This window comes from Dromaius novaehollandiae, chromosome 14 (assembly GCF_036370855.1).
Source record: "Dromaius novaehollandiae isolate bDroNov1 chromosome 14, bDroNov1.hap1, whole genome shotgun sequence".
Lineage (NCBI taxonomy): Eukaryota > Metazoa > Chordata > Aves > Casuariiformes > Dromaiidae > Dromaius > Dromaius novaehollandiae.
In genome coordinates this window covers 19432447-19450400 of record NC_088111.1, presented here as the reverse complement: position 1 = coordinate 19450400, position 17954 = coordinate 19432447, and the positions used below count along the sequence as shown (strand labels likewise).

Here is a 17954-nt window from a genome sequence, read left to right as displayed (position 1 = left end):
TTTGCTGTCTGCAGGACTGTCACTTTATAGAACATAATTAAAGACCAAAATTGAGTCGTCAATCTTCTCCAAATAAATTTAAAGATACTAATTCAGAATGTAAATTTTTCGGGGGGCAGGGGGAAGTGCTTCACATCATGTGTAGGACATACAGAAAGACTCTGAGTATTGTAGTATAAATCAGAACCACATAATCTCACTACCTGTACTTCCAGAAATGGAAAACATGCAAAAAGTGCTTGCAGTGAGGTTGCTATTGTGAGCTCTTACCTTTAAGTGCTGAATCACACTCTGCATTTACAGTGCTTAACCCCTCCTTTCTTCCATATCTGACACTTCTCCTTCCACTCACAGGATACTCTAGGTTGCAGCAATGTTTGTTAGAAAGCTGCTCCAAAATGACCAAGCCACCACTGCCATCTTTTCTGGTTAGCACTGGTGACCTCTCATCTCTGTTCGCGTTTTTACTGCCAGATCGTCCCAATTCATTTCTCTGACCTTTGACATCCTCATTAGTCAGATCTGAGAAATTTTTCATGATTCCATCTGACTGTGTTTGAAATCTCAACCCTAAACAATGTTCTGTAGCAAGCCAGGAAGGCTTCTGCTTACTGGAAATACCTTGATTAGTCTCTGTTACTTGGGACGGTGACTGTAACCAAGAAGGAAGAGCACCTGTAGATTCAGATAATTTTCTTCCCGTTAGTTTTTCTATTTCGTCACTCAAAGTAAGTTCTTCATCAGATGGGATATGATCCGTAACTGTTGATACTGTTGCATCGTCTTTAGTATCTTTCATACAAACATGAGATGGTAACACTTTTAGATCATCCTCTAACTCAGTCAAGTTTTCCTTCATAAAACTGATTGAGTTCATCTTACCCTCAAGGTGATTTTCCTCTGGCAGAGGCTTCCAGTATAGCAAAGAATTGTTTGGCTGTAGGTATTTTAAATATAGGTCCTCTTTATTGTCTGTGACTGCAGCTGTACTTACTTCTTTCCTTTCATTTGAAGAATGTGCAGTGACACTTTGTCTGTGATGTGCAAGGTCAATTGTAGTGCTACAATCAGCGATGAGATCTCCAGAGCCTCTCTCTAATTCACCATCAAATACCAGGCTTTCATCAACATATAGCTTCACTTTCTTTGCTCCTACATCAAGGTCCTGCAGAAACAAAAGTATGAAATTTTCCATTATGCTGTTCAAACATTAAATAGCACTGTTCTGAAATTCTGACATCTGAACATTTAATCAATATACAGATGAAAACCATTAAAAGCTCATATCAATAACATGCTTTTATCTGCTTACTAATGAAAAGTTCAAAAAAGTTGGAAACACTATGGAATATTTAAGATTTTATTAAAGGACCCTCCTAGACACTAGTGTGAACCATTCTGGCAGCCACCTAGGAAATAAAGGCTTAAATACTTAGAAAAGCTTGAGCAAAGAAGCCAAGCTTAAGTATAATGGCATTTCATCAGGAAGTATATTCCAGAGGCATAGTTTGGTACAGCATCTTTAAGACTTACCACTGTCATGACACATAAGGTATAGAGTGAGCAGTCACCCAGATCAAAGCCAGTAGAGTTAAAGAGTTACAGAAATACAGGCCTGGAAAGAATATCAGAAAAAAATCATCCAGCCCATCTCCTTGCTCTGAAGAAAGAAAATACACTATACCATTGCAAAGAAATACCTCAATCTATTTTTCCACAGTTTTTGAATAATAAGATTCTGTCATCTACCTCAATAGGCTATTCCAATGCTTAACTAGCCTTTTAAGTTGAAGGCCTTTACCTCAAACACAACTCTACCATTCACAACTTAATCTCTTTTGTTCTGTTTCTGTGGCACCCACTGAAACCCAATTTCTTCATTCCATTAAAGCTGGAATTTATTCTCTTTACCATCTAACTTTCCCTCCCTCTTAAAGAAAAAACTAGTATCTCCAAAGAAAAGATAACAGATCAGACAAAATCCATCTCCTTTCTGCTATCTCAATTTCTGTAATGTGTTCATCACATGGAGTCTTTAAAAACTTTCTTCTTTCCATATTTTCATAGAAATTGAGGTTTCTTGTACTGAGTAAGCTTCAGCTTCATTCTTCACGGTCATCTCCTGGAAGTCAGCTCTCCTTGAATACTGATTTAGTTTCCTCCACTCTCAGCCTTCCAAACCATTTTCTCCTTCACTTTCAAGTACAAATGTGTTCACATGCCTCTAGCTATTCTTTCCTACATGCACTCTGAGCCAGTCTTTACAGCTCCCATTCTACTACTTTCCAAATAGTAACATGTATGAGGGGTATTAAGACAAACCAGTCAAACCTAGACAACAGAGACAGACTGAACTGGAGCAGGCATTGAAAACAGACGATGGCTTAGAACCACCACCTATTCACAAACTACCAGTAAAGGAGCTAATGAAAATCTCACGCACCAAAATTCTGAGCATGCTCAGGCTCAAGGAGGAAAAATATGAATAGATTCCAGGGACTTCAAGAATAAAACATGCAGAACTCCACTTTTTCATACCCCCCTACCCTGTTCTTAGCTTACAGTTGCTTAGCAGCAAGAGGTGAGGAGGAAAGGTTGAAAGAATAGCCTGTCGCAGTACTACTGCATAACTCCCTTCCAGCACAGGGAGGTTGGAAAATTCCCCTTCTTTGTAGGGCAGCTTCTTGATGAAACTGCTCTGAAAAGCTGCTCGGAGAGTTCTTCCATCAACTACTCAATGAGAGTAGTTCCATCAAGAAGCTTACTCTCATGAGTAGCTTCATCAAAAAGCCACCCTCCAAACCAGTATTCGAGACTTATCCAAGGCAGTTATTTTCCTCCCAGAACAGTAATTAGAATGACATGATTTCTCGGAAGAGCAAGCAGATATATCAACATCAGTGAACACTGAAAGATTTTGTAAAAATAGTTCTACAGTTTCTCTTGGCATTCCTTCTTGGCTTGCACCTTCAGCCCTCAAAGAGGGCCTGCTGGGAAACTGCTTTCCTATCAAGTGGCAGAGACAGCATTTCTTGTCACCCAACAGGGCTATTTAGTTTCGTGAATGAGGGGCAAAGCTTGAAGCCAGAGGCACTTTTCCAAGAATTACACTTGGACAGAGGACTTGAAGTTTCCTCTGCCTCACTTCTCCTCACAGGAGAGGGGGAAAAAAGAAGGAATAGAAAAATAAGTCAAGAGATAGAAAAAAAGTTCTCATATAAACTTAACTCTGCTGGAAATTCGCTAGTGTGAACAAAGCTCCAACTTAGCCAGGAACTGATGAACTGCAGCCCTACAGACAGTGCACCATAGCCCAAGGCTGAAGAAAATCTCCAACTGTAGTCAACGAGCATGAACGTACCCACAGGATGAACAAGCATATGAGCAATAACTTGAAGGAGAAAATCATCCAACTAGACAGAAAATAATAATTCCATGCATGAATGTTATAATTCCATTCACAGATTTGTGAAGATATACAACAGGCATTATATTGGACCTTATGAAAGGGCCTTTAACAGCATCAAGTAACGATGCAACTTCAAGGATGTAGCAAGTTCTTGCAGAAAGCCTGACTATTTCAGACAAACTTGAAGTACTGGGTATCCATTCTTACTCTTGATCTGTTTGTGCACACTAAAAAGTGACCTCCTTTTTCACAAACCTCATTTGAAGCAAATGAAGATAGAATGAAGCATTCTATGAGACCTTCCTTGTAATGCACTGAATCAATACATCTACGATAATGAGGTGATCTGAATTCTATAGTTCTTTTCAGACATTGTTTTTCTGCTCTGAGGCTCAAGTTCTGAAACTCAAACATTTTCAACAATCCAGAAGTAATGGCCTGAATTAATTTTTTTACATTTTTTTTTTGCAAAAAATCCTTAAGAATTACTTGGGCACCTCTCACTTACATTGCTTTTGAGGGAGAGGAGGAGGCTTCAAATAATTAGAATGGTTAAAAAAACCCTCAAAGTAATATGGGTCTGGACTTACATTAGCAGGGAGAGATAATTCTATTTTTGTTTTTTTACACTTCTCAGGTAAAAATTCCTCATGACAAATTATAGAATTAGGCAGAACTGCTTTGTATTACTTTTTCACATTAAGGATAATGAACCATTTATTTAATCAGTGTAGACTGCTGCACTACTACTGAAATCCATGGGATTATACTCCTAATGGATTTTACAGCTTGTCTCATAGCAGTTCGTTTAAAAAAATAAAAATTAAAAAAAAACCCACAGTGCCTTGAAACATGGAAATACATGTACCTATATTTCCTACGTTACATTCAGTACATTTGCCAACAAATCATAACATTACCTCCAAAACCAGCAGTCCCTTTCACATCCTCTAATTATGATGGAACATTCTGTAGCCCACATTTTAATAGAAAAACATTATTCAGCTTCCAGAAAATAAACATAAATCATGTTATAGTACATTTGCTTAAGCTGTTGCGTCCATAGCCCTTTCCATACGTATGAATTAACGTATGTGCTTATATAAAAACATGTCTGAGAGCAAAATCAAGAGGATAAAGCATCTTATCTGTAATCCAGAACAGAAAATCCTCTTTGATCCAGTACCTGGGATTTTTTTTCCCTTAACATCACAGTGCACAAATGAGAATAATTTCCACAGTGAAGTTCAAATACACAAAGGGGTGACCATCTGCCATGAGATATCTCTCTTGTAATACTAGACTATTTGTTTTATTATGCACTTGTAATGAGTATACTTTGGAATTAAAGCAACAAAACCAAAATTGAGCGACAGTCAGCCTAATTATACATATATATGTATACACACACAAGAAATCAAACAAGTATTTCTTTATATTCTGATAAAACGTCCCGAAGAGAGTTCTGAACATTAAGATGCACTTACCTTTGTATCTCTATTTCTCACTATAGTAAAGGATTAACTGACACAACATGCAAGCCTTTTGTTAGCTCTTGAGAACTGTAATAGCTCTGAAAGAGAACGCTATCTGTGCCTGTGAAAACATTAACACTTGCACTGCTACCACTTTTAATCAATACAAAAGCAAAATTCTATAGCAAACAAGGAAAATTCCTACCTCCCCTTCTATTAGAGAAACGGTACCTATTTTTATTTCATACTTTTGGAAATAAGATCAAGCTGAGTTTCCCAAGACAAGACAAAGCATACATACAGAGGAGTTGAGAATAGATTACTTACACTAAAAGTTGTTGTGTTGTAATTCCAAATCTTGATCTTAGATATACCAAAGTCACGTGACCGGGTAGGATTGCGGATAACAAAGTAAAGCTGAATGGGCGGATAGAAAGGGCACATCCAAAGGAAGCTTTCCTTCACAGTCTAAAAACACATACAAGCAGACTCACTTAATCATCAAAATATTCTGCTTTAGAAGAAAGAGTAATTTGCCCTCCCCCCTCTCACCAAGTAAACCAATCAGAAAAGTAACCACTTGATAAAGCCTACTAAGTTAAAAGCAAAACCTTAACCTCATTTTTGAACAGTAAATCCAACTCTCCTGCCTGCCAGTAAGACAGCCCACAACAGCCAGACAATTAGATAAAGGTCAGCTGCTTGCTGTCCCAGTGAGGTATCTGCATGCTCACCAATGACACACAGTCTGCCATGCTTTGTAACTGCAGGGTCAAAGTAAGCCCACTTTATTTTAATCATATTAATCAGCTTTGCAGGCTCTGATGAGGATCACTGAGCACAATGGACATTGTGTAATCCTTTTTCAATTTATAAGAGTGCTTACACTTCCATTTTACCCTCTACAGAATACAGGAATCTGTAGAATTTTATTTCGCTGCCTCTATTTTAATTAGCCTATACACACAACTAATTTCAATTACAGACCTATTACTTACAGATATACAGAAGTCTAAGCCAGAAGTTTTCTAAGACATGACAAACTTCAGATATGAATTTTACAGACAATTGACAATCAAGACAACTTAAAGCACAAACATGTGCCTAACTCTTGGCGTTGTTTTTAAGTGCTGTCTTTACACATTCAGAAACCGAGTTTTCACAACCACAAACTAAAAAACATCTCAAATATTGAAAGACTATACTTATTGCAGCTGGGAAAGAAACAACTTGTTTCAAAATTGAAAAGGAAAAGGGTGAAGGTTCTTTGGGGACACAGAAAGGTTGGGCTTTGTGCAGATACACATACAGATAAGTGACTGAAAGGGACAGGAACAGAAATGACAGAAAAATGTTCCATGAAAGAGACAGGAGTTACCTATAGTATGAAGCTCCTCAAAAACCCAGAAGGTTATTTACCAGTAATTGCACAACTCTGGGATTCGAAGACAACATACATACTCTCAGTTGTGGGTCTGTCCTATGACTAAAGGCTTCATGTTTGTGTGCACGTTTGTGTGCATGTGCACAAGAGCTGCAACATCTACAGATGTGCAATCATAGATTACTATCCCTCATGTTTGGTGGAGCATATTGGCATATGGCAGACATTCAGAGTTCCCTCTTAAATGCTGAATATTAACATTCTTGATGTGAAATGCTACCTCGAGACAGAGATAAAGGAGGGCACAAAGCGTACCGGCAGACAAACATCTCAAAGATCCAACACTAGCAGATAAGTTACCTCCCTTTTTGTTTTCAAGGGCAGACAGTACATATATTCGTACAGTGGGTATACAAAGTCAACATTTTTCCACATCATTTTGCTTGGAAGTGGGTTTTTCAGTTCTTCCTGAAAACAGCAACTGCAGAACTTTCTTATCAAATACTTTAGATGTATGTTTGATGAGAGTGAGGACAGAGCTCCACCTGTCTGCTTCAGAGATACCAGGAACAGAACAACTTCTCAGAAGGTAATTTATCTAGACCAAGCTCCTGATGGTTGAGGATGTCCCTCCCTAGAGGCCTCCCAAATAGCTCTGGGAGATGGATGTTGCTTTGAATGTCAGTTTTGGACATGAAAAGCCAAAGAAGTACCCAGAGGGTTTAGTCCTTTGAATATAAAATAAAGGGGGGGGGGGGGGGAAGAGAGAGAGAGAGAGAGACAGACAGACAGATACTTAACATTAAAGAAGTGACAGACAGCCCTCAAAGCAGCGTGAGCCCAACTTTCTGCTCAAAGCAGGGTCAACTTCAAAGCCAAATCTTGTTTCTCAAGTCATATTATGAACAAGAATGTTAAAGAAAAAATAATTTGCCAACAGCAGAAGACCATCTACTGAGTGACCCATCTCCAGACTTCTCAAGTCAGGACCTGATGTCCTAGAAAAGGACATAGAGGTTCTTGTTTGTCTGGAATCCCATCTCTCCAGATTATCTGAGACAGAGCCAGAGGTGCCTTCACCAAAGGGCATCAGAGTCAGTACCAAAATGGAGTCTGCAATTTATGCTTCTGTCCAGTACCTCTGTAAAGTTGCACATCCTCCTCCAAACAACAGAAGACATACCAGTCCTAGGCTAATTCTTGTGATGACAGCACCTATGGAAATGGTCTTGTTTTATCAGTGAAAGTAAGTGCTCAGGACTTAAGGTAATCAAACTCACAGGTATTACGGTCTCTGGCATCATTTCAAAGATCTGACACCAGAAATTCAAATCACTATCTACAAGGGAGGAAGCAATCTTCTTAAGAGTCTGCAAGGATGGAAAAAAAAAAAAAATCCCTGATCTTCAATAAGAGTATGTCTATACTCAAGTACAAACATACACTTAAATGATCAAAGATGTGTTTTATCAATGGCAAAGTGGCTTTTCCACAAAGCAAGTTTTTATGTTAATAGTGTCCCTTTTGCTGAAAATATTATTTGCTTGGAGATTCACTTATTTGATGTTCTATCTACTGCACCCAAAAGCTTTCCTCTATAATCTGAAATGTATACAATCTGGAAACATTACTTTAACTTCTGAAGAGAACTGTAGTACACTTATCGCATATCCATAACCTGCTCCAAGACTATTTTCTCTGTCCAAATTACATCTTCTCTGATGCAATACCTTTCTAGTTTCAAGATAAGAGACTACATCACAGCAAATCAAAGGAATATATTAATCTATGAAATATGTTCACATATCCCATTATTCTTAAAGTAATGAGATTTTATATGAGAAATGCTGTGGATAACGGTTTTATAATGGATTTATAATTATATTGCTATATAATTTATAGTTATCTAGAAAGTCTGTGAATCATTACTAGCTCTCAGTAAAAATGTCACCCATCAGAGAGCACGGCCTATAAATAAGAATGGGTATTTACAACACCCAAACTACAATTTCCAGGAGACAATAAGATGTTTCAAGTCAAAAATATTTGTCTGGAAATAACAATCCATACTGAGTATTAACTAAATCTCAAAATATTCTGTACATGTCCTCTATTTTCACTCACCCTACAGGTAGAAAATTATCACCAGTGCAAAGTGAGTTATAATTTATATTTTCAAAAGATTAAGTCATTTAGTATCCTCACCCACTTTTTACTAGGATTCAAGCTCTGAAATATGGACACTTTTGAATACTCTGCTTTATTGACTGGTTGAAGGACATGCAGCAAATCCGTGGCACAGACCTGGATGAAATCCTGGCTGTGCAAAGGGCTGTAGAAATTTACTAATGTCTTCAGTAGCATCAGGATTTCATCCCAGCTCTCCCAAGTCCAGGGTCTTTAGTATACAAGCACCTTATGTCTCCTCATCATGCTATCTCACAGAGAAGCCACACAGCCTTTTTCTTCTGTCATGTTCTGTCATTTTGCTTAGCCCCTTGTTCGACAATATCCACATACTCACCCATCCTTATCCTTCCAGGGTCCTTCCCAAGATAAAAGGGTAACAAGGGGACAAGGGAAAAGAAACATAGCTCCCTCCTAAATGTAATTAAATTCATATTAAACAACTGGAACAATAAGTTAATAGTGAGACTCACGTACCTTCAAGAATTACTTCAAAAAGTACAAGAATTATTTAAATTTATCAGCAGACATACCGTAAAAAGTGAAGTTCCCTGTCCTTAACATTCTGTGATCTTGTTCTACAGATATTACAATTATATTCCAGAACTTTAAAAACTGAATGTGCTCCTTCAACAAAGATATCACAATGCATATACATAAAGGAGGCAGAGTTAATGCTGCATCCTTCCAGCTGCCCAGTTACATAAATCAGACCAATTACTCAAATTAATCCAGTTCTGCTCTAAAACAGAATTCTAACTGAATACAGTCATTTTGTCCAGGAAGCTCTGTTTGTGTGAATAATAAATATTTGTAATTTTAAAATTATCAGATAGCTGTCATGCAATCCATGCTAAAAATGCAATCATGTTTATATTAAAAAAAAAAGCAATAGAGTATTAAATAAATATTATAGAGAAAAGGTTTTCACATCCAGAAATAAACTAGCTTACATTTAATTTCTTATTGACCAAGTGGCACAAGTCCCCTGGGTAGTCAGTATTTCGAATATCCACATCATGAGGAGAGACAAATATCTTATCGTTACATAAATCGAAGAACTCCACCTCTCTCAAGCCCACATGTACTGGATTTCCCCAGTTAGAAAGAAGTTCCATAGTCACATAGATGGCATCCGGAATTTCCACACTAGGTGTTGTCTGGACCTAAATGAAATATTACGGTAAAATACATAGAAATGACAAAACAAAGCCTACAACAACTGTAATGTTGAACAATCAGAAGCAAAAAGCTTGCAGACTCAAGGATATCCTGATAATATTCACTTTGAATCATTCTGCACTCTACTAGTTCTGCCCCATATCAACTAAGAAGCCTATGCAGAGTAAGAGAACCAAACTTTTCACCCTCTTGGATTCCAGTCCACTCCAAAGCCTAAAGAACAAACAGCTCTGTTCTTTGTCTTATTCATTCACCATTCTGATGAACAAAGGAAGTACAATGCTCTGCTATACAAATGATGCATGAACTGCGATTACAAACTGTACCATAAAACTTAAGGGCATGAGTCAAAATAGAGGCACAAGCAATCTAAATTCTGGCATTTTCCAGCTTTTAAGTAATTGACCTCTCAAACAATGTTTATTAAATAAATATTTTTCTTGGCAATTCATGCATCTGCATATCTAAGATATACCAGCCAAACAGTTTTGACTCATAAATTCATGTAAAAATTCAAACAATGTTTTTAAGCCAGCACAGATAACTATATTTGATGTTTTGCCTCCCACAGCATCTGAGAGCACGAAGGGCAGAGACAGCTAGATATCTTTTGTGCCTCTTGCAAATATGCACTCCGATAGGACCAGACTACCAGGACAGCACAGTAGGAGAAGGAATTTGAGTAGACAAGATATCTCAGAGTAAGTGCTGCTGATCTGTGCTTTCCTTTCCTCTTCAGATCACCTGAAGAGGGTGATCTGAAGCTAATAAAGGACCTCACTCTTGCTGACTAACTAGTAATCTGTTTGTTTAAAGATGGATAAACTAGGAGGTTTTACTGAAAGCATGAATTAACTAAGAGTCCTACACCAAAATAGATTTTAGAAACAGGTATATGGGATGTTTATGGCCAAGTCATCTGAAACACATTAGAGCTCAGGTAAACAGAAGTATGTTCTTATTCAAAATAGAAACAAATTTCTGAAATTGCTTTCTTAGTAGAGAGAGTCAAAGCTATTGGTAAAGAGCTCAGATGCATTTCTAAGTAGTTTTTATGTTACAAGTACAAAGCGCTTTTGTATTGTAACAGACATACAAAAATTTAGCTTCCTTGACTCTTAAGGATGAAAATTAGGAAATTAAAACATTTCAACAGAATATAGAATAAATGGGATACATGAATTTCTACAATAACTGTACAGAATAAATACTTTTAAGAGGGTCACTTTTAGGCTTGTTTAACTGGGGCCTGTATGGATCTGAATTTATCATGACTTTCACCATGCCCATAGGGGAAACAGAAATCACGTTGTGAAAGCATCCGAGGGAGCTATCTGACACCGAAACGCAATCCTCAAAAGGAGGAAGAGCAACCTAAATGAGAGGAAAACATCAGTGAGGTCTTCAAGAGGCCCCATTATGACAAGGGAGAAAAATATTTGTTCTATTAAAGAGGTTGTTATGCAGATACAGCTGACACTAATTGTGGACTAGAGATGTCCTTTATGTTCCCTTCTACATCAGAAAGGCACTTTAGTTAAGCAGCCCAAGGGGGTCCCTACTTATAAGGGAAAAAGATCACTCAATATTATCAAAACAAAAATACATTGAGAAGTTATCAGTTATCATGCTCATTCACACAAACCCTCTCTCTCGCTGTGGAACCTGCTTCAGATTTTTCATCAGGTAGAAATATATCCTTGTCACAGGCAGAACAGCTCTCAATCTCCTGAAGAACTTTCAGGAGTTTCTTCTGTTGCCTGAAACACACATGTTCTTTAAGTTTTATGTCTTCATAATTCATTATATTTAAGAAACAGTTTTGTCAGTGTGAAAGTAAAGAGAAGACAGGATGAACCCACACACACCAGGCACCCCCAGGCAGAACGGCAACTGTCTCAGCATCCCATCTTAGATGCACAGAGTCTGCTTAAGAGGTTGGGCTTCAGTTCTCTGCTACACCTCAGGTGGTCTGAGAAGGTAATGCAAAGGCATACATAGAGGGAGATGATGGCAGTTCCCAAATTCACAGCCACTGGCACAAGGCTAGAGCCTTCTCTGTATTTTTGCCCCTGCTTGTATGAAGTCTCCTACATCTGAAGACAATCAGGTGCAGTCAAGGTCAATACTGAAGTCTCCCCCGCAAAAGGATGCTATCTTTAAAAATATATACCTGCTTCCAAAAAGACTTATCCTTTCAACAGCTTTTGTGACTGCAGTCGTTGTCTGACTTTTTTCTGATGGTTCAGCCATTGCAGAAACAAAAACAGATGAAACAGGAAGTGTCTACATAAGAAAAATGAACATTGTTCATTCATGTTTTTCTCTACATACACAAAATGAGTATTAGCCTGCATCTCTGGAATAAATGAGAGTTTGGGCCCAGCTCTGGCATCAGCTAACCTTAGCTAACCTGCAACTCTGTACTGACTTAAGCACTTTTCATAGAATTTGTCTTCATTTGTAATGAAAGCCGAGACTGGAGTTTGAACTCCTACATGCAAGAAAAGTAACATAAAAGAATTCCCAATGACTGTTAAAAGTATATATGTTATGTCTGAAGTCTCATTTTGTACATGTGGTGGGACTCCGAGTTGGCCAAAACTTTAGCGAGGGTATGCATAGGCTTTCTCCTTCCCCCAAAAACACCGTAACAGCTTTTAAATCCCCTTGCCCCAAAGTTGTTTTATTTAATAAAAATCTAGATTTGTTGACTTCATAAATAGAGAGGTGGCATAGTGACCAGGTCAGACAAAACATTAAAGAGAAGTATAAACAAGTGTCTGCTTGCTTACCACACCCTTGCTGGAGAATCCCTGCCTTCCAGTTCGGTCTTAATTTTATGAGCTGCAGTAAATTGTTTAAAGTCCCCTCCAGCCCATAAAGAGGTTTACTTTCCATCCTCAGAGAAGCCCAGTTCTTGTGTTGTGCCTACTCCTCTTATTAATCCTGTGGTTCTTACAATGCTATGTGCTCTTTCTCTGCCTGCACCCCACCTTTTAGGTATCCCCTGCTCCCTCTGTTATTTTTCCTAAACAAGACAGGAAACTTCATGCAGCAAACAGCTAGTCAGACAAGGAACGGCAGTCCTTCTGTTCCCTACAGCATTTCCATTTCTATAGTTTTTGAAAATTAAGAGAATTTCACAATGCTTAGAAATGAATTACTTTTTAAACATTCATCATTCTACATTGTTATACATTTAAATACCAAAGGCCAGGTTTTCAACAGGCTTTAATTGTTACTAAGGCGAACTAAATTACTTTTGGCTGGTCAGTTAGGTCAGCTTTATGTCTGAGAGTTCACTCTGGCATCAGTATAACAAAAGTCTCTCTTTTAAATATTACTTAATTACTTTTCATTTAAGCACAACAATATTAGTCACAATATTAGCAGGAAATTATGTTATTTGAGAACATTGCATGGAAATCATTCTATCTCAATCATGAAACTATGGATATCTCAAAAGTAAGAGGAACAGACTGAAAAAGTTGACCTAAGAAATGTTGACAACAGCATATGCAAAGTACTACCTATAGTAAATAAACTTTTTATGCTTCAGTCCTAACCAAAGCTCCCTAGAAAATTAGCATCACCTCAGAGACAAAAGTAGATACATATTCATAAAGTACTATCTCCCAACCTCAGGGAACCTCATCTTAGGCTGAAGAAGTCAGTCATTTTGGAAACTCTCAGAATTCAAATAAGCAACTCTGAGAGCATCCTATAAAAATGAGGCTCACAAACATCAAATGGGATACAGACTTTGAATCCACGAACACTACGCAAAACAGAGAATCCAAAGCAGATTAGACAAAGAAGCTTCATAAGTTTCAAATTATGCTCGAATTTCTTTATGTCCTTTATTTCTGTTAAAATAACTGAATTATTGGTTATGCACAGGAAGTTTAGCCATGATTGTGAGTACAAACCTCCTGATTATTTGACTTCACAAGTAAGAATAGTCTGCTCCAAATCTGAAGGGAATGAAGAGGTTTTTGCCGATTCCGTTGTTTGCTGGAGGAATTCCCAATTGCTTTTAAACATGGGTATTGGAGATAAGAGATGTACACGCAGAGTTAGGTGCAGACAACCTATGCTAGCTCCCCCTCACTAAAAGCCAGAAGCGTACATGACAGCTCTGCTCCAGAAGCAAAACATGTATTAACAGGGAACTGTGCCCATATTAATGAGTTCTGTAGGAAGGTAGAATTTATTGGCATTGGCATCACACATCATCTTAAGAAGCTTCCAGAATGAAAAAAGCTAAAAGCACAGATAAGGCGGGGTGTGCAGCTGTGCACTTGACTGTACAGACATATCATGTGACTGGTCTGTCAGTTGTTCACTGATCCCTGAAATCAAGAGAGCGCTGTGGGATGATATCCTGAGGAAGCAGATTAAAAAAAAAACACCCTATGTTAGAATAATTCAAATTCAGTTAGAGTTGAGAGACATCACCGTTCACTCTTACATAGTCCTAATATACAAAAGACTGTATTCATGTTTAAGGAAAAAGCCTTTTTTGCTACATGAACAAATGTCCTTTCTCTGTATTTTGCCATACCTTTTCATGGCTTGCAGAAACTGACTGCCTTTGCAAATCTTTCTGCAATACTTCATTTTCAATTTGCATAGCTTTAATAACAGCAGAAACGGAGGGCTCAGGATCCTTCTCACACTCATTCTTCCGAGTGGCTGAGAGCGGTCTTTCCGGCCGACTTAATGGTCCTGCCACCAAAAGAAGCAAGGAATATCCATTAGTCCCGCTGTACGAGTACAGCACGTTACAACAGCGTATATTTGAAACATAGAGTTCGACTACTAACAGAGGGCTTAGCTAATCATCTGTAAACAGCCCAAGCAAGACTGAATTGCTTCAATTTGGTTTTACACTAGAATTCCAGGTCACATCCACCCTAGACAACAGCTGAAACAGCATCATAAGAAAAAGAAAATTAGCAAGTGAGAAACATGGGATTTTTATACTTTAAAATGCTTATGTATTTGTTTTGTTCAGGTATTTAATGGAAATTACTTATAAAAAATTTGTTGAAAAGAAGTATATACAGATTCAGCACACCAGACTTTTTCACTTAAATTATGGATATTCAGCTATTTGGGAGAAATCCCAAGAACAGCAAAACCAGGGGAGTCAGAAGTTGCTATCTGTAAAGCAAAATAGATGAACTTTATCACGGAAGCAGCCATAATCATCCCAGTCTTCCCACACACATCCAAGAGAAATAGAAACATCACAGGCTGGAAACATTTTTTTTTAAAAAAAGGAATACAATTGAACAATAGAGGATCTAAGACTTAATTTAGAGAAGTGCAATTGTATTCAAGGACCTCAAAGTCAAGGGAATAAGAGAGACTCATTGTACAGACATTAAACTCAAGAGAAAATGTTAAACAGATTGATATGAAAGCATGCTTATAATGCTGCAGTGAGATCAAGTAAGCAAGAGAGTAAACTGCTGGTGGATACAAATAACAGGAAGTCAGTTAAAACTGAATTAAGATTTGGGTGCATTCACCCTTAGCCCTATGTCATCTTCAATCATAAACAGACACTTCCGACATGCATTAGTCATCTTTGCAAATCCAGGGACAGAACAAAGTCCTTTTTATTTTTCTGTACTACACTACCCCCTGTGAAAGAAAATTAATTTAAGGATTTAAAATGATAGTTGGACAGAAACAGTTCTAACAAGCACTGTTAAAACCTGGGAAAAAAAAAAGAAAAAGCTACACCCATCTTTGGAAAGTGGTCAAAGCAAGCACCTGCTCAGACAGCGGTGAGAGAGTCCCAGGAGCTAAAAAGTGATTTTTTTTCTGAAGGCAAAGAGAATTAGCTTCTTTTCCTCAGTCTGGTTAAGGCTTTCTTTCAGTTAAGAAGCTATTATTTTGATCTTTCAAAAACAATAACATCTTACTTTCTTGGGACACATCTGGGTTTTATTTTCTTGAAAACCATTGTTAAGTCCTCAGTGTTACCTCAGCCCCATCATAACTTAAGTTCACCATACTTGTTCAATTAAAGGCTATGCTAAATTGAAAACTGCAATCCTTATTCCAGACCCTAAATTTGAAGTTCTTTTTTTAAAAACAAACAAACAAAAAAAACCAGGTAAAGCCCACACCTTAGCAGCAAGTTTCTAGAATAAGCAGCAGTGCCTTCAAAATGGTGTTTTCCAGTTCAGAAAAAAAAAATCCAACATTTTCCAGTATTATAGCAGATACTGGCATATCTGCCCAGCACTAGAGATCAATTTGCACTGTTCAAGGTGTAATTTAAACACAGTCCCAGCCTCAAGCTCAGCCAACCTTGGTAGTGCCACAGGCAAATACAGCAATCAGATCACCTTTTCAACTGAGGCAAAAAGATGTCCATGCTGAGCCAGCCAGAGCACAGGCAAGTTTGTGGGAAACAGCGGAGCACAAAGAATTGGACGGTTCAGCAGAGTTACAGCACAGTATGTTCTAGATGCACATGATGCTAAATTTTGACTGCATGTCACTACTTCAGTATATGTAAAAGGTGACACTAGCACCACTCGCTGCTCTGACCAAGTTTGCTTCACAGTGTCTGTCTTTGCATTCATTTGTTATCCATTTCCTTAGAGCAGAAACAGAGGTAGTTTTTGTGTGCTGTGGGAAAACCGTATGCCTGTCTTGCTCTAAGTGTTTTGTGTTAAAACCTTCCACCTAAGTGCCAATTGTTAATTTTGAGAAGAGATACCTCTGCTAGTACCAAAGAGAATAGGTCTCTAATCGGGAAGCAGAAAATAGAGCAAGCATAAGACTGAAAGGGAGAAGAAAAAGTCTTATGCTGTGGGTGCAAAAGGAGAAGGGAGATTAAGAGGCAGGAAGATTAAAACATACAGGCTCTGGACTTTCACACAGTGCTACTAAGTCAGAACTCTTGAGGTGGTACAGAAAAAAAAGTGGACAACAAATAAGAAAAATCTCATGATGACAAATGCATGAAGAAATTAGACCTGAGCCAGAGGGAAAAAAAGCATGAAAACTCTGCTTATTGACATTATATATTTTTATTTCTTACTCAAGCAAGTTTTTTCCTGTCTTTCCTGCTGCAAGGACTCAGCAGAGAGTGGTCGAGTTATTTCATTTTTTACCACGATTGGTCTGACGGGAATGTACATTTCAGCATTATCTTTCCTTTTTGCAGAGAAAGCTCGTACTGGCTTCACATCTGCAAGATAATAAAGGAACAGAAATAATCAAATGCAGAGATATTTAGGAGCAGTCAACTAGGGAAAACATATTGGACCTTAAAAACTAAAGTTTTCCCACTTTAATTATACTGGCACAGTTAAAGTGACAGCCTCCACCTTCCTTTCCTTTTATTGACACTTCCATTAATGTAAAAGTACATACACATGGCTTGCACTGACTCAGTGAAACAAAATATATCATTATAAAATACATTACACCAATATATCTCTGTCTGCAGCAGACATTTACCTGCATTACTGTCAATAAACATAGAAACAGAACAAGGAGCCCTGAGTCACTTATTAACGTAGTTAGGCCAAAATAAATTCTTAAAACAGACTAAAATTTAATCTTACTTAAAAATGTCAAAGGATAGAGGGTTGCCTAGTAGAGTTTGTAATAGAGTACTCTTTTATTTGAGAATATTAAGACCTCCATTGCTTGCATCACAGCTTTGATACTTCTCTCTGGAGAAAAATCACATACTGTCTAAAGATCTTGGCCCAAATTGCTGAAGTGATAGCAGCAGACAATGCACTGGGAACATCTGGGAGCTGCCAGAATAGACACGGGGGCACCGAATGAAAGCTTGCCATGTGAGATTCCCCTAACATCCTCCTCTTCACCATTGTCTGGTTCTGTAGCTCTTACCCTGTTACATGGATAGAAGCCTTCCAGCAGTGAAGGTGACGTGCAAAGGCTGAGCCAAACTTCACTCAGATCACCTTAGATTGAGCAAGTCCAAGCAGCCTGATACTCTTCTCAGGACAGCGACAGGAGAGAAAGGAAATCAAAATCCTCCGACGACTCCCAGAACTAAGGATCTCGTCCCATTCTGCACCAACAAATTTCACCTGCTAGTTTATATATAGCAAAATGAAGATATGCCCCTCTCTCCCTCAAGGGTGTAAAACACCCTGGGGCAGGCTCAAGACTCACAGGACCCACTACTACTAAGGACTCACCGGCAAGGCACCAGGATGTGGCTGCAGCAGAGCTGTGTATCAAGATATGCTGAGAAAAGCTCCCTCTGCTCTCCCCTTCTGCTGTCCTCAGCTGAGGTGGGGTGTGCTCA

The 17954-nt window shown here is 38.2% G+C and overlaps 1 protein-coding gene across 9 annotated transcripts in view; it reads right to left on the bottom strand.

Moving 5' to 3' along the window:
- KATNIP (katanin interacting protein) overlaps window positions 1-17954 on the bottom strand; it is an 82823-nt gene that overhangs the window by 44421 nt on the left and 20448 nt on the right. For 8 of the 9 annotated variants that reach the window (XR_003260354.2, XM_026107705.2, XM_026107706.2 and 5 more), the window contains 7 exons: window positions 16707-16856; window positions 14205-14368; window positions 11811-11923; window positions 11283-11397; window positions 9409-9621; window positions 5212-5352; window positions 271-1165 (listed from right to left, as the gene is read on the bottom strand). Coding sequence is in view for 8 of the 9 variants with exons in the window: in XM_026107705.2 (XP_025963490.2) it covers window positions 271-1165; window positions 5212-5352; window positions 9409-9621; window positions 11283-11397; window positions 11811-11923; window positions 14205-14368; window positions 16707-16856 (1791 nt within the window). In the remaining variant the exon portion in view is untranslated. Of the gene's footprint in view, window positions 1-270; window positions 1166-5211; window positions 5353-9408; window positions 9622-11282; window positions 11398-11810; window positions 11924-14204; window positions 14369-16706; window positions 16857-17530; window positions 17550-17954 lie in introns of those variants that run through there. The other variant, XM_064520595.1, reaches the window with a different exon arrangement.